Below are 22,004 nucleotides of genomic sequence, written 5' to 3'. Positions count from 1 at the left end.
TTCTGAAGTGGAAGGAATGGTTACGGAGGACACGTGATGGGCGATACCACAGTGGTCTGTGAGCTACAGAAAATTACAGAACCTCCAAGGGCTGCATCTGTCAGCAGATTCTGATTAGGTCTAGCTCCAAACACACACATCAACTAAACACATTTGTCTGCTGAACAAAGTTGAACTGGGTCATCCAGTCATCTGAAGCCAAATGAAGGTCTTGCCCCTCTGATTAGTCTGTTGTTTGTTTGTGTGTCGCTTCATACATGGCAGGGGCAAGCCCTCGGGGCATCCAGCCCGAGTGACTTCTGGAAAAACAAAAAAAAGGGGCCAGGGTGGGCAGTGCTGGGGAACACTCCACAGCTGCTCTCTGCACGCTCCTCCTTGCCCAGATTTCTCATCCTTCGTCTCTTCTGCTTCCTTAAACTCGTCTTTATTCCTCCTTTTTTTTTATGTGCGCCAAGATGAGTGTGCACACACACACACACACACACATACACACTGTTCCCCAGTGCCCAGGGCCTCATCAGTATTCCACTAAAGGACCAGGAGTCAACCCGTCCCGGTAAATGCTACCCTGACAAGCAGAACAGCAAATATTTACACCCACAGGGATAGCAGTGCACACTCCCTCCTCTCCTGCTCCCCCTTCCTGTGTTTCCTTTCTCCCTTTCCCCTCCTCTCTATTCACCCATCTCCCTTTTCCTCTTTCCTCCTCACTTATCCATCTTTCATCCTGCCTTCTGTCCATGTCTCTCAGTGCTCATCTCCCCCCTCCTCGCCCCATCTTTCTTGAAAGAGACGTGACTGCCAGTGTGAGAGGCAGTGAGAAGGGGTCGGGGCGTAGCCTGCACAGAAGCTCCATTCAGGCATTTACTCCACGGTCTCTCCAGTTGAGTCACAGCGGGCTGCTAAAAGAGCCAAATCCTTCTCTGTGGCCTTTTCCTCTCTGTTGCTCCAGTCTCACACCGCGGCCGACCCATTCATCTGTTGGTAGCACAACTGAATTCTAAGTACATGCAAAATATGTGGCCACACACAACCATAGGACGTCGTGATATGCCAGACCTGATTGAGGCATACGTTGACATCTGAAGAATCATCTGCCATGACTTGCTTTAAATCTGAAACTTGATCAGTTTTAATTACTCGGCTTCATTAGTAAAATTCCAGATTGATGAAACATAAATGAGACAGCTCTGCTCTTGTGTAGTTGTGCCATATACTATATATTTAACTATTAGGCCTATAAACCAGAGCGTGGCTGAATTAGGACAAAATCTGCATTTGTTTTGTCTTGTTTTTTTAGTTTAGCCCAACCTGATGCCTCACTGCAACGCTGTCCCACCCAGATATTTACTGTGTTGTTATTGCGCCGCAGACAGAATAGTTTTTAATCCAGGTCGTTAAAAGACTCTTTAAAGATTGTGGAAATACCTTCAAACAGCTCATTTAGTTTTTCAAAGATCACCGGGTTATTATTCTTCAGAATATCCGGTGCTTGACATCAAGGTAAAGATAATTACAGCTGCAACTAATTATAATTTTTAATATCAATTAATCAATTTTTTTTAAAGTTTTGATTTAGCATTTCATCCCCAAAATGCCAGAAAATAGTAGAAAACGTCTGTCTACAAACGTCTCAAAGGTAAATGTACAATTAGGTGTGACAAAGCAAAATCTTGTTAAAAATGTTTAAAAAGGTTAATTTCCTATTACTTTCTGTTGATTGACTAGTTGGTTAATCAACAACTTGTTGCAGCTAAAATGGAAATACATGAGGGATACAAACACACAATAATAAATGTTTCGCCCTTCGCGACCTTTCACCTCCAGGCATTTAAACTCGTTACATGTAAACATGACCGGGTTTGCTTGTTTCCCCTGGGAAATGCTTTTTCTCACAGGCTCATTTCCTGGCAATGACGGGGATCTGGAGACCCCCACTTTCTCTCTCTCTCTCTCGCCCCCGCTTGCAAATTCACACGTGCACTTTTGTGACCACATATTCCATGGTCTCTCTTTCACCAGATGCAGTGCATGAGCAGAAACAGATGAAGCCGATAGACGGTTTTAAGGCTTGACAGATGGCAACATGCTTTCATTCTCTGTTCGGCTACACCCGCAGGACTTTACCGAACACCCACAATGCAGCGGGGTGGGGGCACTGGCATCCAGCATTGCTAAACCCTGCTTACAGTGAGCGATCCATCTCAGTTAATATGAGGTGACTGGTTTTGTGTTAGTGACACTGCTCTTCAAGATGCTATCAGTCAGTGTACCTGAGGATTTGTTCAACTTTCCAGGGTGGAACAATATGAACTTGCGGCTCGGATGACGACCAACAAAAACTGCAGCACATCAGATCACAGTGTGTCCACTGTTGCGCTCCTCTCCTCCACACTGTGTTTATTTTAAATTGTCTCACACTGTCTTGTGTAGGAGAACGTTTTTTGCTGTTTGATTTTTGTTTTGTTTGTTTGTTTCGCGGTAAGATGAAGCTTTCTGTCACACGTACATAAATTAGCAACTGTCACCTCTGCTTCCTGTTTTTAATCAGCGTATTTCATTTATCCCCGTTGTTAATCACTTGGCATCTGGATTTCACTGTTGTGCAAATGAACTAACCAAAGGATAACCCAGGTGCAGCTGAAAAGAAATGCTGTCAAATTTAAATTCACTTATGTACATGAAGCTTAATAATCCATGTGCTTTTACATTTTCCATGCTAAGGACATATGTTAACAGCACTGTGGTATTCAGGGATTGCACTGGTCTGAAGGGACAGCTTTCAGTGCTATGACCTACAGCTTCATTATTTTAGGGATGAATTGACAGAGTGTGATATTGTGTTACAGAATGAATCGCATTACCCATAGTTCCCAGCTGCTGATTGGAACTATTCATTGTTATCATATTTCCAAGACATGCTGTGGTTTCTCATGCTAACATGGGTGTGGCTGGCTTTTGAGGGCAAGAACACGTTCAAGTGCACCTGTGGGAGTGTGATGATGCTCTGAGAGCGACGGTGTGTGCAGAAAGAGGCCGGAACAAAATTTGCATAGGTGAATCTGCATGTGTTTACAAAGCAAACCTGCAGCTGTGATCTTTTGGATTCCCCTGCAGCGAGGCGGTGGCCCTCGCCAGGCCCAGCCGTGAGAAAGAGTGGTAGTACGTGAGCTGCGTGTCCGACAGGCTGGCCACGCCATCTGGCTCGTCGTACACGTTCTCCCAGTACGAGTTCAGAGCTGGCATCCCATGTGGAAACGGTCCAAACAGGTAGGAATCCAGCTCGTTCACTATCTCCTGGTTCACGCTGGCTTCAAACTTTCTGGCAAAGAAGGTGGGCCGCGCAGTTTGCTGCAGAGGGAAAGGTAAGGGAGGGTGGGAGGGAGAGGAGAGGAGCAGAATGGCAAGGCAGGGAGGGACGAGATAAGGACAGGAAAAAAAAAAAGGGAGAAGATTAAGAAATGGTGATGTGCCAAGGTGGCAGGGTAAGAAATGTGATGTGTGAGATGTGTGTGAGCAGAGAAGAAAGAGAAGGTAGAGAAGAAGGGGTAGAAGTTAGCAGATAAAAAGGACATAAAGCCTTCTGTGTGGAGTTGTGAATGAATTAAATAAAACAGAGTCTCTCCTCTTCTGTCTCTCTCTCATTCTTTCTACTGCAGAACAAATATTCTGCACCAGGTCTATGTCAAAGGTTTCTAATATGACCAGGCCCACATGAGGGGTTACAAGATAAATTGCAGAGGGTTGTGTGACAATTAAAAGAGAAAAGGGATTAAAATACATACAGCTTAACCAGATGCATTATCTTTTTTGTTATTCAGGTGCTAGTAGCAGCTAGCTGCCCAACTACTTTATTTTACACAATTTATTTCTCTCTTTTTCTTTTTTTCTTTGGTATTTGGTTTAAGTCTGGAAAGTTGGGAGCCACTGGTCTTGTGTGGGTCCACTGAGTCTATATATATATATGTTTATGGGAGAATAACCCTGGTTGAATTAGCAAAGAAACTACTAATCTTAATACCTTATCTTCCAGAGGGGAAGCCACACTGGTGCTTTTCTTAACTGAACACTTAGAAAAGGCCCCCAACCTCTACTGGTACGATATATGGTAGAGTTTCAAATGAGTAAAATCTCTATGTGAAGTTTTGGAATTATGTAGATTATGTAGAGAGAGAGAAAAACAGTGCACCTATTAACAATTTGTGTCCCCTGCTGGAGTTGCAAGTCACTTGATTAAGGTACTTGATTGAAAATAGGTAAGAAGATGCATAAAGAGACATTTGCATGTGACCCGATACAGCAGCTGTTTGATTTTTGAGACCTGTGCTTTTCTGGATTTCTCCACCCATTCATCATGTCTCTTCTCAGCAGGTCTTTGAATTTGCCACTCTGTCTGGACTCTCTCTGTCCCTGCCACACTGTTGCTTGTGTGGTTGATGGTGTATCATGAAATCGTTCGCCTCCACAGCTTGGTTTACACACAAACACAACTTTTCAGTACCAGACACACAACTATAGTTACCCAGCTTGGAACACCTTGGTGCTACCTGCTAAAAAAAAACAGGAGACCTAATGAAGCTGTGGGACATTTGTGGGAGTGTTGCTTTTTCTCAGGCTGGAGCAGCCACTGTGGGATGCTGCTGGGGCTTCACACAGTAACAGATGATGCAGTAACCCTCAGGGATTGACTACAGATTTCAAATGAAACATAACAGAGATTTAGTGTTTACACATTCCCAGATCCTGTGTGTTTTGACAGGCCTGCCTCATCCTGTCTTTTCAACAGACTTTCCAAATGCACCTAATTCTGAAACACATTACTAGACAACGATGCACTTAGATAAAAGGCTCATTGCCTCACTTTCTCTCCAGCACGTGGTGGGCGCACTTTAAAATCACTATGTGGGAATCTCAACAATTATACCTTGAATCATTCCTCTCATCTGAGAACCAAATTCAAATCTACTTTATTCTTCTGTATCTTCACTTCAGCTAAAGTTCAAAGTGAAACTCGGATTGGGATATTAAGTCCTATTAATACTGGGGCCTTGCTGGCTTTTGGAAAGGCTGGTTTGTTCCCAGGGTTGGACACCACTGATATAAGGGTGCCAACCAGACCCAGCTGCAGTGCCAAGGTCCTGTGGTAATGTGTTGGCACTGAACTGCCAGAGACTGAGGCGAGACAGACGGCAGACGGGTCTGGCGAAGGGAGAACTGAGGTCAGTGAGGCTGGTATGTGAAGGACAGGAGAGATGAAGTGAGTCACAGTACTTAAAAAATATGAGTTGAAGTGATATTTAACCGCGGCACAAAGGTTTCACTTTGTACTGCTTTACTTTTTAGGGGCACATTAAAAGTCTAACTCTGGTGCTGATTTTCTCTGGGGTCCTGGAGTCACTGCCACTCATTCACTTTCCTTTAGAAAAGCTAACCAACCCTCTTCTCCCCCTTCTACCCACGGCTAAGAGGATCTAATTACTATAATTTTTTTTTCATTTCAGGGTCATACTAATCAAGAAATAATTTTTCACATATTGATTGTGAAAGCTGTGGGAACAGGCTGGATGCTGAGGCTGAGAGGACAGACCTGGAGAGCAGAAATTCAGAGATTGACTAGTGCTGATTTCCCCCAATGTGAGACGACGTGAGGTGTGTGTGATACAAACATCCATCAAAGTGATGTCTTCTTTTGATTTCATCTGCCTTTTATAAAGAATACAGTTTAATCCAGAAACTGTACTGTTCTATTGTAGCGGTACATGTATGTGTACATACAGACATATGTACATATGGACACTCATTCAAAATCTTTGACTTCTTCGACTTCTTTTGGACTAAGAAGTCAAAGTTTTTCTGACGTATCTGAAATACCACTAGTACACTTTCCCTCAGTGCTCCAGTCAGGCTTTACTTTCAACAAACTTTTCATCATTTCATCCCTGTCTTTGCGACTGGACTCTGCTGTTCACTCCATTGCTCCCAGCTTTTGCTTTCTATCTGACAACTCCTTTTTATAAACTGCAATTTTAGAGTTTTAGTTGATCGATCATACTGTGAAAGCTCGCAAGCCAAAAAGTACATTTCTCCGCGCTAGTGTCATGTCTTATCATTACCTGGAAGCGGTGGAAGTCTGCAGGCTTGAAGTCATTAGGGGAGCATCCACACCAGTCCACTATGTGCTTATACTGGCACTTACAGCCCAGTTTACGGTTCCAGTTGGTGATGCGCAGGTTGTTATCCACCATACTCTCACAGTGGGCGCTGTTTTCCAGTACTGTGTGGAAGAACGACTGAGAAGCGAGGAACAGAAATGGATAGGGAGAGAGACCAAATTACAAAATTGTATACATTTTATTTTTACACCATCTAATTCATGAAAGGAAATAGTGTAGCACCAGAGAATGGAGATTCACAGTCGCTCATAATAAATGTCCAATTTCCCCACAGATATGATTCAATACTCATTCTCATCCCATCTTTGTATACAGTTGGAGAACCTCTATATATTCTCTTCACTTCATGATTTTATGTCCAAGTCCTGCTTTTCCACTGCACATCTAGCACAGTGATGAAAAGGATACAGAGTATGCTGTATACACACTGTGCAGTGTAAGCACAATGCAGTGCTTAGCCGTCAGTCGAAGGTTAAGATACATCTGAACGTGTAAAAGGGGGTGAGCGCACGTGTGTGTGTTACCTCAGCAGGCAGCAGAGTGTAGGCGTAGAAACGCTTCATGCTGGTGACCAGGTCGTCCTTGGAGTTGATGACATATTCCACGAACATGCGGTTGAGAAGGAACCAGTCAGACCCTCCGTCCACACTGATGCCTTCTGGGATCTTACGGTCTCCCAGCCTCCACATGTGGGTGTCGCACTCGTAGAACAGGCGATCCAGGCCCTGCTTACGGATAAATCTTATGGACAAACACAAAGCATTAGTCATAAAGCCGAACATATTTAAATTAAATCAAACCTGGTGGAGGTTATTCCTTCAGTGAATAGTATCAGTGTTTATTGTGAATTCTAAAAATACCAAAATCCAGTTGAACGTTTTTCTTTAAAAATCATTTCCATAAAAACAAGCCCTCTGTAGTTTTACACTGTTGTGCATAATCAGCAGCTCATTTCTGTTTTCTCACAATTCTTCTAGAAAGTCTTGTCCCAAGAGACCCTTGGTTGACTGTGAACGGGGAAGCTGTCCTGTGGATGTACTCAAATAAAGTTAAAGATATATTTAACTGATCTCAATCCGTTTCGTTTTTGATTTTTTTTTTTATAAAATCATAACAGCACAGCACATAATGAAAATATACTCAAGTGGATCCAGAGACAACTCAGCTGCTACAACAGTTGACAAGACATTAATACACTAGTACTGCAGTGTATATCCAAACCTTACGTTTCTTTGCAATATAGCAGCATTCGTCTCCTATCAGTGGCTTTAATCGACCTGACAAATGTGTCGTTTGCACTTGTCACTATACACTTTAATCAACAGCAAATAGAGTGACACTCCACATACTAATGGATGGTGTTACTCCTGTGAATGTATGGACTGTTAGATGGAAAGAGTCAAATTCAGGTCAGATGAATCTGAATGGTGACAAAGACTGTTGACGTATTCACCTCGTGGCTCACAGGTACACACACATACAAGTCAACATTTAAAATTTACATTTTGAAAATGCTTTCATACCTCTTGTAACAATTTCAATTACAATTTGTTTCAGCCATCCAAACATACGCATGTGCTGCTGGATTAGCAAGATCATGGCTGTTGATAAGGTGGAAATAAATCAGAAACAAAACAGCTCCACTCTCATCAAACAACACGGAATAAAATACTGACTGCAAACACAAAAAGGTACTGCTGAGTCATGCTGAGTCATGCAGCCATACTGGCTTGTTTTTTTCAATTAGTGTGTTTTTAGGTTTTTCTTTCCTCCAACAGTGTCAGGTGATGACCGGTTTGCCACCAGAGTGCGACGGGGACAGAGCAGGGCAGTGGGCGGCAGCAGAGACGGGTGTTTTGGCAGTGACCTCGCTAGCTCACCCCGCCGAGGAGGTTAATTAATGAAGCCACAGATGGGAGCTAATTGCATTATGATTCAGTGACCACGCCGAGCTGGCAGGAGTGCCATGTGTGCGCGCAAAGTCGCAGCTGCATGAGTGTGTTTGTGAGTAAGACAGGGTAACAGAGGGAGCTAGTCAGAGAGTTAAAGAACAGGCGGAGTGTCGTGGGGAGATTAAAATGACTCACCTGGCGTTGTCTCTGCCATGGGACTTGATGAAGTTCAGGTCTCTGTATTTGGACAGGAAGGCCACCAGCTGGTTATTGGTCCTGAAATGGAAGAAAATTACTTACTTTTGACTGGGAAACATATGGTAACACTACATACTGAGGACAATTATGCAAATAAATCCACCTGTTCCTGTTGCTCTGTAAACCTGTGATACTTTGGCCACTTGTGGAAGGCACAAACTGCACTGTATCATCACCATATCATCATACCTACATTGATATCGCAAAACTTTTTTACATATAGTTGTGGGGCAACATTTTATTTGGTGTTGTGTTCCTGGCCCTTTAGTGAACCTTGTCCCATTATTCACACTCTTTAGGTCAGACTACAGTCTCCCCCAGTGAGAAGAGGCAACCAGCCAGCTGCCAACTTTGTCTCTCTGCTGTTTGGTGCTGCACGGACAGTGTACAGAAGGTTTTTAGAGTTAATTCACTATAAACAGCTGCTGATACTATGAGAGCAGAGAGAATGAACCAAAGTTACAAACTAAGCAATAAAGTTGCAGATTCTAGTGATAATTTTCCCCATTGACCATTATATAAGAAATGGTTATAAAACTAAATACCTAAAACTGCTAACAAGGTTTGGTTTTACTCTTTGCAATATGAATTTAAAATCCATGCATGGACAGGAGGCAGGGGGTCGTATAACATGAGCAAACCTGGGAACTAGAAAGCTATTTTTGGTTTATGTGTCAGACTAGCATTATTCATTCAAATGAACGGGCCAATATTTGAGTCACATATCCGGTTTCTGTAATGCATGCATGAACTATTCAGTTTTACCTTACGGAAGAAAAAAATCACTTAAACATCTGTTTCACTGCGACTTTAAGGCCCCTGAAAAGGAATTTTCTGTCTCTTACGGTGAGTGATGGGGTGATGAATAGGATAAACGTGGGGTCACTGTCAATCAAATCTGATGAACTCATAACCAGAGAGACCTGGAGAAGCAGATCAGCTGGGTTTTAGATTGTTAAACTCTTAATAACAATAACGATAACTGAGGATTTTTATTGTTCCAAACCAGACTTTAAATGTTAGTCATTAATATATTAACATCTCCTCTGGACATGTTTTGAGGTAAAATAAAATGGAATAATGGGATAAAAGTATTATATTATAAAGTTATTAAAACAAATCTAATTAAATTAACTTCTAGATTTTTTATTTTTTATGGGCGGTTGCAACAGTGGAGCATGATATGACCCTCCTCAGTTGCCACTGGGCTTGGGAAGGACACTGGTCCCTCGCTCATGTAGTATCTTGTCCAGAGACAACTTGACATATTTGCAGGAGAACAATCGACAACCGTAGAGTCAATGGAGCGACTCATTCCTAGCACATTCCTACAGTCTGCACAGTTCAAACAACCACATACCAATGATCAAAACATGTACCTGTGTGGAGGTGGACTTCATTGCTATAGACAAAAACGTTTTCAGGAGCTTTACGTCACATCCTGATCAATCACAGACTCCCGGCTGCTCTCAGAGTCAGTCTCTGTGGCCCTCCCGGCCGTTAGAACTGTTTAGTTTTATACAAAAGATTGTGCTATCCATGATTTTGATGAATGACTTCATGCTGCTCTTACATTGTAGAGCAGTCTACTTCCTCATACACAGGCCAGACAGGCTAAAAGCTTTGCTCTGCAGGCTATGCCCTAGTCAATGGCTCTAACATTTCATCTGTGGTGGAGCCTTTCATGATGGTTTGGCTTGTCTTTCTAATAGAGCAGCGCGGCTCTGGTAAAAAGCTCAAGGATCAGTGGGGGGAGGGACAAGTGCATATTAATGTCATTTTCTCTTGAAGGAGCAATTTCACAGCCTGGGGGGCTTATCTTAGTAGGTCCTGAGCCATAAACCCTAACTGATGATGTGCTGTACAGGCACACGCAGTCTCCTCTAACTCGACTTCCCACACACACGGACACACACACATGCACACACACACACACGCTGTGTATGTGCACATATGGATGCCGATAATACAAAACACATGCACAGAAACACACAAATGCTTGTAGGGAAAGACACACAGAGCAAGGGGAATTCATGTCAAGCTCCGCATTTGCCACCTGAGTGGTCACCCTGTCCACTGGGTCTTGTTTGCTTACTGTCAGCCCTGTGGCTGCTCTGTCTCACAGACACACCCACACAGCTGTACCTGACACTCAGAAATGTGAACCTTTTCGTTATCGTAGCTAATTAAACTTCGTGTCATGTTCACTGTTTCACTTCGACTACCTTACTCTTGAATTAACAATGTGCCCTTTTTATAACATACTTTAAATGTATAATTCCAGTGGAGAAGCTGAATGCCATGACTGTCAGATTATGAACCCACACTCAAAGAAATGAGAGATGGATCACACGTTCATAATTTCTGTCCTAGAATAAAACAAAACTACAAAAAAGTTCTGTAACTAGTTTTCTTAATTTTAAAAGTTTTTTGGAATGACATTTTCAAAGGAATCTTCACAGCAAGAAATGACACCTATCGCTTATGAAACAAAGCTAAAATATGAGAAGCAACACTTTTCTGAGGCACAGATGACAAAGTGAAAAAGATTAGAAGATATGACGCCTGCAGCCAGTCATTGTCTCACAAAGCTCAGACTTCTTAAAAGCTGCTGTAAAGTCTATGAAAGGGGCTTTAAAGAAAAAAGGAGTAAAAGCAAGGGGAATGTGTAGATAAAAGCTGGGAAAGAGGGTTGTACTCTCTAACAAAGCAAGCATGTAAATCATCCTCTAGCCTCTCTTTCTCACACACACACACACACACAAACACACACACACAGTATATCTCCCCCCTGGACACACAACCCTCTGCTGGTGTGAGGGGCTCTGGGTTTGCCTTTGAGAGTCATCCATGCGGCAGGACAGACATTATCAGGGAATTAGAGGGGAAATAATGCTTGTCTCCAGTCCCACTGATAACAACTGCAGTAGTCAGGGCAGCGCAGGGCAGGGGAGCCCCCCGCATTCCTGACGGCACCATTGCAATACGATTACAAAAGAAAGACGAGTGCCACTTGGACCATGTTTGTGACCAACACTCCTGGCACATTTCAGACACTTTTAGGTGGATAAATGTTATGTGATCAATATAAAACAGATAAAGACAGGCTATCGGTGTGAAGAACTGAAAAACACAGAAGAAAGTGTGAGAATAACACACACATTAGTAGAGATTTGTAGTCTGGCAGGAGTGAGGCATCTGTTTATTCCGACATGTTTGTCTATGCTAGTCCATAATGAAAATGTAATGCTGATGTGTTTATTTCTAAGGGAGTATGTCTCTTTTTGCCAGATCCCGTTCCCACAGAGATCATAAAGAACTGTCAGCGACAAAACAGCTGAATGTGTTTCAGTTTCTTGCCTGAGGACACTTGAGTAGCTTGGATGCTCCTTCTCACAGGGGCTTGAGCTCAGGCCTGCTGCTTTAAAAGACCACATTTGCAAGTTCAAGTCAGTAAATATGCAGTTCCCAGACTTGGTCCAAAAATCCAAGCTGTGGTTACAAATGCACTTGCTAAGCAAAGATACAAGATTGCAATTTGCATATTTTCATATTGCATGGATCGAAAACACGCAGTTTCCTCTCGTTCCCCTTCCCTAACTGCTTATTCTCACTCCCGCGCCTCTCACTGTCACTTCTGCCTCTCGGCTTCCTCTTTTACTCCATCAATCGTTTCGTTTCCCAACAGATGGGGCTTAAAACCTCTACTGTCAGCCCTTTTTCTCAACAATATCACCCTCATGCAAATGAGGAGGCAAAAAGATGGAAGGGAAACAGTGTCCCTGCGCATACACATGCAAATATCTTCCATGATGCACTGACGCACAGGATAAATATGCACTCAACATGTACACAGACAGGTACTGAGAGTCACTAAACTACTGTCTGCAGACTGTATTGCAGAGACATAGTCACATGCACGGACGGACAAGACGTCAGAGGCGTTCGTCGATATGGGGAAAACAAATAAGCACAACAAAACCGCACTTGTCTACGAACAACATTTGATTTTGCCCCTGCATCCTGGCTCCAGCTGTGTGACATCAACTCCAGCTTCTTTTACCCAGTGGCCATTACAGCTTGTCTAAATTCAACTGGTGGACATCTGGCTGTGCAGAAGAGATAACTCTCTCCCTAATAGGAAGATTTTAATTGGCTGCTGCAGAGCTACATCAAAAACCCAGCAGACCCTGAACTCCCAGAAGGACTGTAAACTCACATAAAAAAGTACAAGTCACGAAATTTCTCCTCCAATAGCCTATTTGCATTACTTCATGCTGAGTTCACATGGACTTTGTGGCTTTTAATTACCTTTTACAGCCTCTTAAGAGGGACGTTTTCTGGTAGAGAGATGACTTTCGGACTGTACAGTACACAACAGACGTGGAAAGTCAATAGGTATTGACCCTGGGCAATTAAATTGTAATCAGTTCACCATGTAACCCACTCAATGGAGTGCAAGCAAAGATGCAAAGACGTGAAAGAGTAGTTGTGAACGAATAGTATTTGAGAAAAGCAGAGGATCTACTTCATTGATCTGTTTGGTTTGGAGTGACTCTGTATTTAAAGCACACAGTTCACCACAGGAACCCACAACCACTGTGTATTGAATTTCTTTCTTACTGTATTGGCTGAAAATGGTCTATTATTGCTGTGCACACATAGTGTGACTGCTTTCTTAAACAGAAAACCATGTCCAATACACAGATGTGTCATTTATATTGGACATCTTCACTCCCTAAGAGGACATTTCTTAATGTTACCACACTCATTCCCCTTTACTGAAATCCTGAAGGTGAGGTGCTCCTCGATTACCTGATGGGGTAGTCTGCAGCACTGAGGTTGATGAAGAAATCCCAGCTCCAGTCCCTCATGGCCAGCATATCAGCCATGCTGCGAAGATACATGGTCAACAGACTGGCACCGCCCCAGATAGTAGCCATGCGCCAGGGTGTCACCCTCACATTGGGATACTGGAGAGCTAAAGCCTGCACCTGTCTGTGTAGGTAGTTAGAGCGCTGAAAGAAAGAGAATGATCAAATAGTAATTAAAACAAAGCAAATTGAATGAAGAAAATGCAATCCATACTGAATTAAAAAGGCTTGGCTGGCCCAATATTACAGAAGGGACATCACACTGATAGGCTCTCTGCGGCTCACCTGATCAACATGTATGTAGTAGTAATGCGAGGTGTGATAGATGGCTTTGAAAAGGCGCTGAAACTGTCGAGAGGCTCGCCCATGGACCACCAGGACAAATGCTATTCTCACTGGTTTTAATGGAAAACTCTCAGCAGAGTCTTCATCCCACTGGACATTTGCATTGGCTTTACCTGTGCAGGTATAAAGACAACAGCGTTTATATTCATGAACTTGTAAATGTGAAATTAACTTTTCATACGTGCAGTCTGCATCAATAATATAATCAGGGGCTGTTTGCATGTTTGATTACAAAATCAAATCTGCTAGGTATTCAATAAGACTTGAGACGCGGCACAAGCATCGGCATTAGGGTGGTGAGCACCTATAAATATATTCAAGGGACAAAGAGGACAAATGTGAACGCGTACAGAACACAGCTATTGATGATAGTTTAATGTTATTCTTTCATTAAACAAATGAAATTAGCTAAACAACAATGCTGACGAGCAACACAGTGATTAGGATTTGAGTTGTGATTAGCATATTCATAATAATCAGCTATGTCATAATTTACTGGGCATTTTTATGGTGAGTTCCTCAGGTTGAACTAAGGAAGTACCCATTTTATGACGATCAAGAAAGATATACAATAAGACTATAGTACAATCAATACGCTCTGAAAAACACTCCGCTTTGCTCTCCACTGTTTAACTTAAATACATCAGACGTACTCAGGAGGCCACATTCATCATGATTATGCAGGGAAAGAAAGCCATGCTAAAACTGAGATATTAATAAACAAGAATGAAAATGTAATTCAGCGAATCACTCACCCATTTCCTCATGTGATTGAACTGCAACTAAGACAGTTTTAACTAGACGCCACACATATTGTAACTACAAAATTCCTCAAGGACTTTCAGGATAGAGAAAGGGTTGACCTAATTTGTTGTGTGGTGTATTGATTTTAGACATAATGCACCAGGTTCTGTCAGCGCTGTAATAAATGGCCGGGCTGTAGAAAAAGTCGAGACCTTTAAATACCTGGGCATTGTAATTGACAATAAACTGTCATTTTAACAAAATACAAACATGCTGTGCAAAAAAAAAGTCAATAACGTCGTTTCGGCCTACGAAGGCTGAACAAGTTTCAGGTTCACAGGACTCTGGTGACATTGTTTTACAGAGCTTTCATTGAAAGTGTCCTTACATTTTCTTTTATCTGTTGGTTTGGCTCGTTCAGTGTTAAACAGAGAAGTTCACTAAATGGGACGGTTAAAGTTTGTAGTACAATCATTGGACTTCCACTAAGCAGCCTGTCTGACCTCCATAGGAAGCAGCTGCTGAACAAGGTACAGTCGATCCTGTCTGACAGCTCACACGCCCTACACTCTGGGATCCATGTGCTGCCTCCTGGTTCTCTCTTTAAACAACCAGGAGCCAGAACCAACAGACACAAACACTATTTTCTACCCTTGGCTATCAATATGGTGGACTCAGAGAGAGAACAGTGATGAAAGTGTCCCCCCCTTCCCAGCCCCCTTCCCTGTGTGTTATCCCTGTGTCATGTGCTACTGTGCTGCTACCAAAAATAATTGGCCCCCGGAGACAATAAAGTTGTTATTGATTGATTGACAGTGTACAATCATTCCTACAAGGCAAACCTCCCATAACATGCCTTGAATTTCATGCGATGACAACAATAGCCATGCGGGCAAACACCGCCCTGGCCCTGGCCAATCAAATTAAAGTATTCCAATCATCTCTGGAGAACCAGTGGTAACCTCACATATCTCCGCCGTGTGGTTTAGTACCACCCTTAACCACTCAAAACAAAGACTTGCACTTCAAACCCGGAAAAACCTTCCTTAAAGCATTTCCGCCAAATCCCCTCAACATTATCACAGACATTGTTTGTTTCCGAATCTTCTGTCATTACAGTGAATGTGCACATGCAGCTTATGAGACATGTTTGTTCACAGAGAGTGCCTTAAGGAGATTAATGGCTATAATTTGGGACTTTGGTTCCCAGGGGCCTGTCTGCGCTGGAGAAGTCGAGGAAGCTGAGGGAATACTGGGATAGGGGGCTGTTTCTTCCCAGCTCCTCTCCCCTGTCTGAGCCTGACCTCCTGTCATTACTCTAAAATTCAGAGCAAGCGTCCAACTTGTCTCCTCTTTATGAGTTGACAGGGAGGGGATAAGAAAACTGCTCCGTCCCGTTCAACTAATCTCATTCATTTAATGTTAAGGGTATGTGACCAACATGGCTTTCTCTAAAGGTTGACCACAAGGGTGAACTTAATGACACGCTCCCTTGGCTCTAATTGGCCATGGCTCCTGTCAGTCACTCATATTTATTTCTCACTGCTTTTTCTCACACACACACACACACACACACACTCTCTCTGCATGTGTGTGTGTGTGTGTGTGTGTGTGTGTGACATCTCAGGGGGAAATCTGCTGCGGGCCGTATCAGATTGAACGGTAATTGGTGGCCAGCTAAGAAGGTTCACTAGTTTGCTTTGCACACGGATAATTGGCCAGTCGCTTCACAAAGCGCTTTGAGAGCGTGTGCTTTGCTAGCTAGCTGAACTAATGAGCACTGCTGTGTGTGTGTGTGTGTGTGTGTGTGTGTGTTTGTGTAAGATGTTGCTGTCAGTTTTGTCGAGCATGTGTGCTTATCTGCAGAAGAGCTTCATGGGTAGTATTTTTTTAAGCAGACCTGAAGAGGCTGCAGGCCTAGATGTCGAAAGGAAGAAAGAAAAAAAAAAAACCCCAAAAAAACAGACGCCCTCCGCTTGAAATCATCACTCTTCATCATCCCTCCCATCGCCATCAATCTTTTAAACCGCCTCTCCCTCATCTGCTATCGCCCCGCTCCCTTCCTCCATCATCTTGTGTAACTTCAGGCTCTAACCCACCTTCCATCTTTACTGCTCATATGAGCGGTAAGAACAAGAGCTGAGCTAGATCCCAAAGGGCTTGTACCAAATTGTATTTGAAAACGTCTCAGGGATGGTGTCTGATCCTTGAAACCATGCACAAAGATAGGTTTACAGACGTATAAATTGCATTGGATGGTTCGGTTGATATGAATACAACAACACATTTCCTTTTCTTTAGACGTGAACACTTAAGTGAAACGTGGCGGTTTATCTGCTAAACGTTTCGCTGTGTTCACTCGCTAACCAGCTAGCTCCACTGGCTGTTTGGTGCTGGAGAGTGACAATGAACGTGACAAAGAAGCTATAAAGCCGAACCGAGTCAGGTGATATTTATCTATAAACTCATTATTGTGAAAGACACTTTCACACATAACTCATACGGCCACTTTAAAGCTGCACTATGTATTTTCTTTTCTAATATTATTTTATCTTAATGTGGAGATAATTGTTTCTGCTTGATTTGTACGTTTTGTAACTTCTTTGCAATTTCATAAGTTTTAAATTGCACAGCGTAGCGGAGCAGATAGGGCTGCAGAGTGGACTAATGTTAAGCTATCGCTAGCTTGATTTCCAAAAGTCGCATATTGTACCTTTAAGTGTGATTTAACAGCATTAGGTTCATGCTAATATCTCTGTAGGTGCAAAACAGTCCAGTCATATTAGCCAACTAGCATACTCTGGAGAGGGTGAGCATGCACACCCTGTGTGATGCTAATACCAGAGCTAACATAATTGCTAATCTAGCCAAGACCTCAAGGACAGAATCCTGATCAAATCAAACTGGACAGGTTTGTGCTAACACGTTCAGGACTTGAATTGGGATGGGAGACAGAGGAGGGGAGAAGAGAGAGCGCAGGAGAGGTAGCACATAACAGGCAGCAGGCAGGCAGACGGAGGGTAAGAAAGAAAAGTGATTTAATTTAGCTGTCGTGTTGTTACAGCCCAGCCACCAGGGGAAAGCCCTTTTCAATTTCTTTGTCTCTTTTGATCAAACTGTCAGTTTGAGTGGGGTGGTGAGTTGCTGTGTGAGATGACGGGAGCTTAGGCACAGACAAACGATACTCCTGCTCCTGGGAAAGGGGAATGTAGAAGAGTTGCTAAGTCACTGTGCATCCAACACAAGCGAGGGCCGGGAAGGTATCTGACTAGGACAGGCAGGATGTATAATAGCGTCCCTCTCCTCCCCCTGCTGTCCGTACTTTATCCAGTCCACTCCCATGTGTGCAAACGTGCGTGCATGTGTGTGTGTATGTATGTGCTGTTCACTTAAACATGGCTGCTCATGCGTGCTGTTCACCGATGGCTGCAGCCACAACAGATTTTGTTTACAGAATCCACGACCAGACTGCAGATGTCCATAAATTCTTCGGAAAAGAAGTTTGAAGAGGAAAAAGAAAGGAGAACCTGTGTTCTGTGGCCAGCTTGACAAAACAAAACCAATGAAAATTGGAAACCAATTTGGAGAGAATACAAGCAGCATCCACATTTCCTCTAACAATTTGCTTGACCAATTACACATCAGCAAAAAAGACATTTCTTGCCTTTCACAAGAATTACCATCACAAGAAAAGGGAATATTTTACCACAATATGTGCTAAAGCCCAGCTGGTCAGGATAGACTCTTTGTACTTAGCTTTACGGATATTACTTTTATTTTTTTTCCTGTGAAAAAGAAAAAAGCCTGTATAGCACAGAGGAGGAGAGGAAATAAACTAAAAACTTTAAATGTCAAGCAATACCAAGGGAGGACATTGACAATCTGTCTGCATTATTTCAAGAATCTTTTGCTTTGTGTTGTGTGCTTTTAGTAAGCAACAAAGAAAACTCAAACTAAATTCTCAGTATTGATCCCCTGATTTTGGATTTATTTGGAAAAAGCTTTTACAAATGATTTGAGACTAACAACTGCTTACAGAGCACCACAGTCAGCAGATACTGTAGGAAAGTGTCTCCACTTTCCTACAGTATCAAATTTCACTAGTGCTTTTACGTAATATTTCACATAAAACAAGATTTTTCTAGCCTTACATATTGGAAGTTATACTAATGTGATTGGGAATAAAGGCCTTAGAATGAACACTGTCTGACTTTGTCCACAGAGATTACGTTTTGTTGTTTGAACCCTAAATCTTCTTCTTAATGTAAAGAGCAGTATGTTATTTGAACCCCAGATTTGCTTGAAGCTTGAATCGTTTACAGAAGACATTTCTCACTGGTTTCAAGTAGGCAAAAGGTGATGAGTTATCTTGAGAATATCTGGTAGGCACAAAAACACAACTATTTGCAACTCAACAACCTTAGATCACATGCTCCCGTTTTGCGAAGCTTGACAGATACTGACCCATTCACTGAGAAGTTTTTCATGCAGAATACAAAGTGATTGCTCTACCTCCACAGGCGTAACATTTTGAATAAAGAAAAATAAAAAAATCAATCGATTTAATTATACTCATGTACTCACCCTCAAGGGGGCAGTAGCGAGTGACCTTCTCAGGCATTAACTGGCCTTCCCTGTGTCTGCAGTACACCTCAGCAATCTGCTGCCGGCACTCCTTGCTCTTGGCTCTGGAGAGAGCTGAAATGGCTTCCTTCCCGCTGATCTCGCACTTGTGTGGCTGGTCATAGGTCACCTCCAGCGGCGCTGCAGTCACCTGCCTCCTGTGGGGGTGCTGATGTCTGTGTTGTGACTGGGCCTGCTGGGGCTGTGAGGCACGATAGTGCTGGCGCGACCCTCCCGCACCACCTGGGTAGGAAGCGTTGTTTCCGACTAACAGCGGCTGGTGGCCTACAGGCAATGCTTCGTTTGAGCTGCGGCCCAGATTGGGGGAGTTGTCACGCCAAGCCTGCTGTTGGGCATGGCCCTTCTCCTGCAGATGTTCTTGCTGCTGCTTGCTGCTAGTGGCCCTGACAGACTGTCGGTGAGGCTGCGAGCGCGCCCCAAAGTTACTATTGTCTATGTTCTCAAAGTCTTTGGGCACAGAGTTCTCATTGTTGCTGTCAACTCTACTTTTCTCCTTCGGCCGGTGGGAGTAATATCCATCCTGCAGAGTGAAAACAGGAGGAGAAGGACAAGGGAAGTGTTGGGAAAGTAGAGGGGGGTTAAGGAAAGAGTAGGAGAGAGGGCACAAACAAGAAAAACAAGATCAGAATTGAGTGAGCGTGGTGCATATCAAATGTTGGATTAACAATCAATGTGGCATGAATGAGTGGGCACCGCTGCATTGAACTGTGAGGCATGAAATGAAGTAGCAAGGTATTGAGTGTGAGGACTACAAGGTGCAACCTAACTGGAGGTGCTGCAGAGCTGGAGGCTCTGCCGCTCTGTGCCATCATTAGATTAGCCCCGGTTTCAATTAAATTCTCCCTCAAATGGGCCTAGCACTCTGTAAACAGATTACCAAGAAAGGATAAAAGGCCGGAATATGACTGTGAGTTTGTGTGATGTGTTTGATGTTAAACACGTGTGTGTGTGTGTGTGCCGGCTTGTGTGCAATTCCTTTTTCACTGGAGCCCAATAAGAATGTGACAAAATTGTAGTGGAGTGGTGTGTTGCACTTGTCTCTGCACATACGAGATAGAGTGTGTGTAAACGTCAGAATGTACAATTTCCCTATCTTTCCAGTAGAACAGGCTGAAAGCAAAGGAGGGGCACAGAGAATAGCAAAAAGAGGAAAAAGGGTAATGAGTGAAAGTGGGGAGTGTGAGGCGAAACAGCGCTGACACGAGGCATGAGTTCTGCTCCCAGGAAGCGCTGGCTTGTTCCAGTGAAATGTGCTGCGATGCATCAAACGGAAAACTAGGAAAGCTGCCTGGCTGCCGCACCACCGTTACACACCTTACCAGACACACAAGAGGAGAGGCGGAGGGGGAAAGAGTGAAAGGGGGGTGGCGGGCATGTTTGGGATGGAACGGCAAACAGCAGCTGAGGAGAGATAGAGCTCATAACAACAGGAGTCCCTGATGTGTTTCTCCATTTATAAGACAACAGAAAAGACGAGAGAGGGGAGGGGGGTTAAGTACAATACGAAGTATGTGAGACACAATGAAAGCGGGAGAGGTGAGAGACACAAGGGAAGCAACTAAGATGTTACTGTGAGCAAAGCGCTCAGCATGGAAATGTCTTCTCACCCCTAAAGCCAGGCCTGTTATCAGCCCATCAACCTTTCCTCCCTGCAAACACCTTGTACTAGCACAATTACAAAGGCGGCTGGTTGACGTGCTTTCACACTCGGAGAGACAGGAGGGGGATGATATTATAGAAGTGAAACAAGAAACAAATACTGAATGAAGAAACGCAGAGGGAGAACAATATTCTCATTGTCAGCTTCTTTTAAGCCGCGTCCTTGGCGGAGGTCCGATTCTCACAATGCTGGATACCTTGAAGCTTTCTGATGCATCTCTGACTTCTCCCGACTCCTTTCCTCTTCTCCTTCCCTTCACACGTCACTTCACACATCCCGGTTCCATCCCACTTTTCACCTCTCATCCCTTCTGCTCCACATCTCACTTCCCCTCTCTCATCATCTGTTCCCCCTTTCACGTCTCTCACGCCTCCTTTTCTCTCTCCTCTCTCTCCTGTCTCCCCGCTTTATTCTCGACTTCATCTCTCCTCCTGCCTGCCATAACCTCTCCCCTTTCGCCTTCTTTCTTTGTCTTTCTCTACTTCCTTCGCCGCGCCAGTTTAAACAGACCATGTTGTCTGAATGGCAGAACCTGCTAATCCTGCATGTAACAGCTGCTTAGGCCAGTGATCACCTAAAAAGAAATCCCTACTTGTCAAGTTTCAAAGGGAATGCTTTGGGAGACTAATCCATGCAGTGCAAGTCACTGGATGTTTGCAGAGGTAAAATGAGTCTGTGTGCACTCACGATTATGTTTGTACAGCGCATGCTTCTTGTGGATTGAGTGTGTGTGTGTTTAAGAGAAAGGAGAGCAAGTGAAACAGATACTCCAGTTTTTGAGTCCCTTTACGAAAGACATGAGAAGATGAAAGAAATGGTTAAATGAGCAAACTTAGAAAACAATGACAACGCCAGATGCTGAAAACATCAGATATCACACATAATAACTCAAGACAGAGACAAATTTGGAGGCGACATGATTAGTCAACTAATTTGATCGCTGCTCAACAAAAAAAATTGCAACTATTTTGACACTAAAAACGTTTTATCAAGTCTTTTTGAGATCAAATTGCCAAATATTATCCCGCCTTTTATTTATTTTATTTGTCTTCTTCTTAGTAAATGCTAAGTTTTGGATTTTTGGGTGAATAAAACAGGCTTGGGAAAAAAAGATTATATTATATTATATTATATTATATTATATTATATTATATTATATTATATTATATTATATTATATATGCTGACAACAAGAATAAATTACAATTTGCTGATTACTGCACTATTTGATTATTTTTATGTGGAATGCTAAATTATAGTTATAAGCTAAATTAAGCTAACCAGGCACCACCAGACATGATGCGAGATCAATCTCCTCTTCCAGCTCTCAGAAAAAAAGAAATAAGCCTGTTTTCATAACTGGGGATCCATTTATTTAGGCACTCAAGAAAACAAGCTGTGGTTCTACAACACAA

The 22,004-nt window shown here is 43.1% G+C and overlaps 1 protein-coding gene across 1 annotated transcript in view; it reads right to left on the bottom strand.

Annotated features, from left to right (window-relative positions):
• The window catches only part of LOC113162632 (xylosyltransferase 1), a 68,113-nt gene that overhangs the window by 12,614 nt on the left and 33,495 nt on the right, over positions 1-22,004 (bottom strand). Inside the window, exons 2-8 of the mRNA XM_026360873.1 lie at positions 18,871-19,450; positions 13,483-13,655; positions 13,139-13,341; positions 8,261-8,341; positions 6,698-6,914; positions 6,114-6,290; positions 3,086-3,351 (exon numbers count right to left, since the gene is read on the bottom strand). Of these exons, the coding sequence (XP_026216658.1) occupies positions 3,086-3,351; positions 6,114-6,290; positions 6,698-6,914; positions 8,261-8,341; positions 13,139-13,341; positions 13,483-13,655; positions 18,871-19,450 (1,697 nt within the window). The remainder of the gene's footprint in view (positions 1-3,085; positions 3,352-6,113; positions 6,291-6,697; positions 6,915-8,260; positions 8,342-13,138; positions 13,342-13,482; positions 13,656-18,870; positions 19,451-22,004) is intronic.

Source organism: Anabas testudineus, chromosome 1 (assembly GCF_900324465.2).
Source record: "Anabas testudineus chromosome 1, fAnaTes1.2, whole genome shotgun sequence".
Taxonomy (NCBI): Eukaryota; Metazoa; Chordata; class Actinopteri; order Anabantiformes; family Anabantidae; genus Anabas; species Anabas testudineus.
Note: the sequence above shows the minus strand (reverse complement) of the source record. Positions and strands in the feature narration are given on the sequence as shown.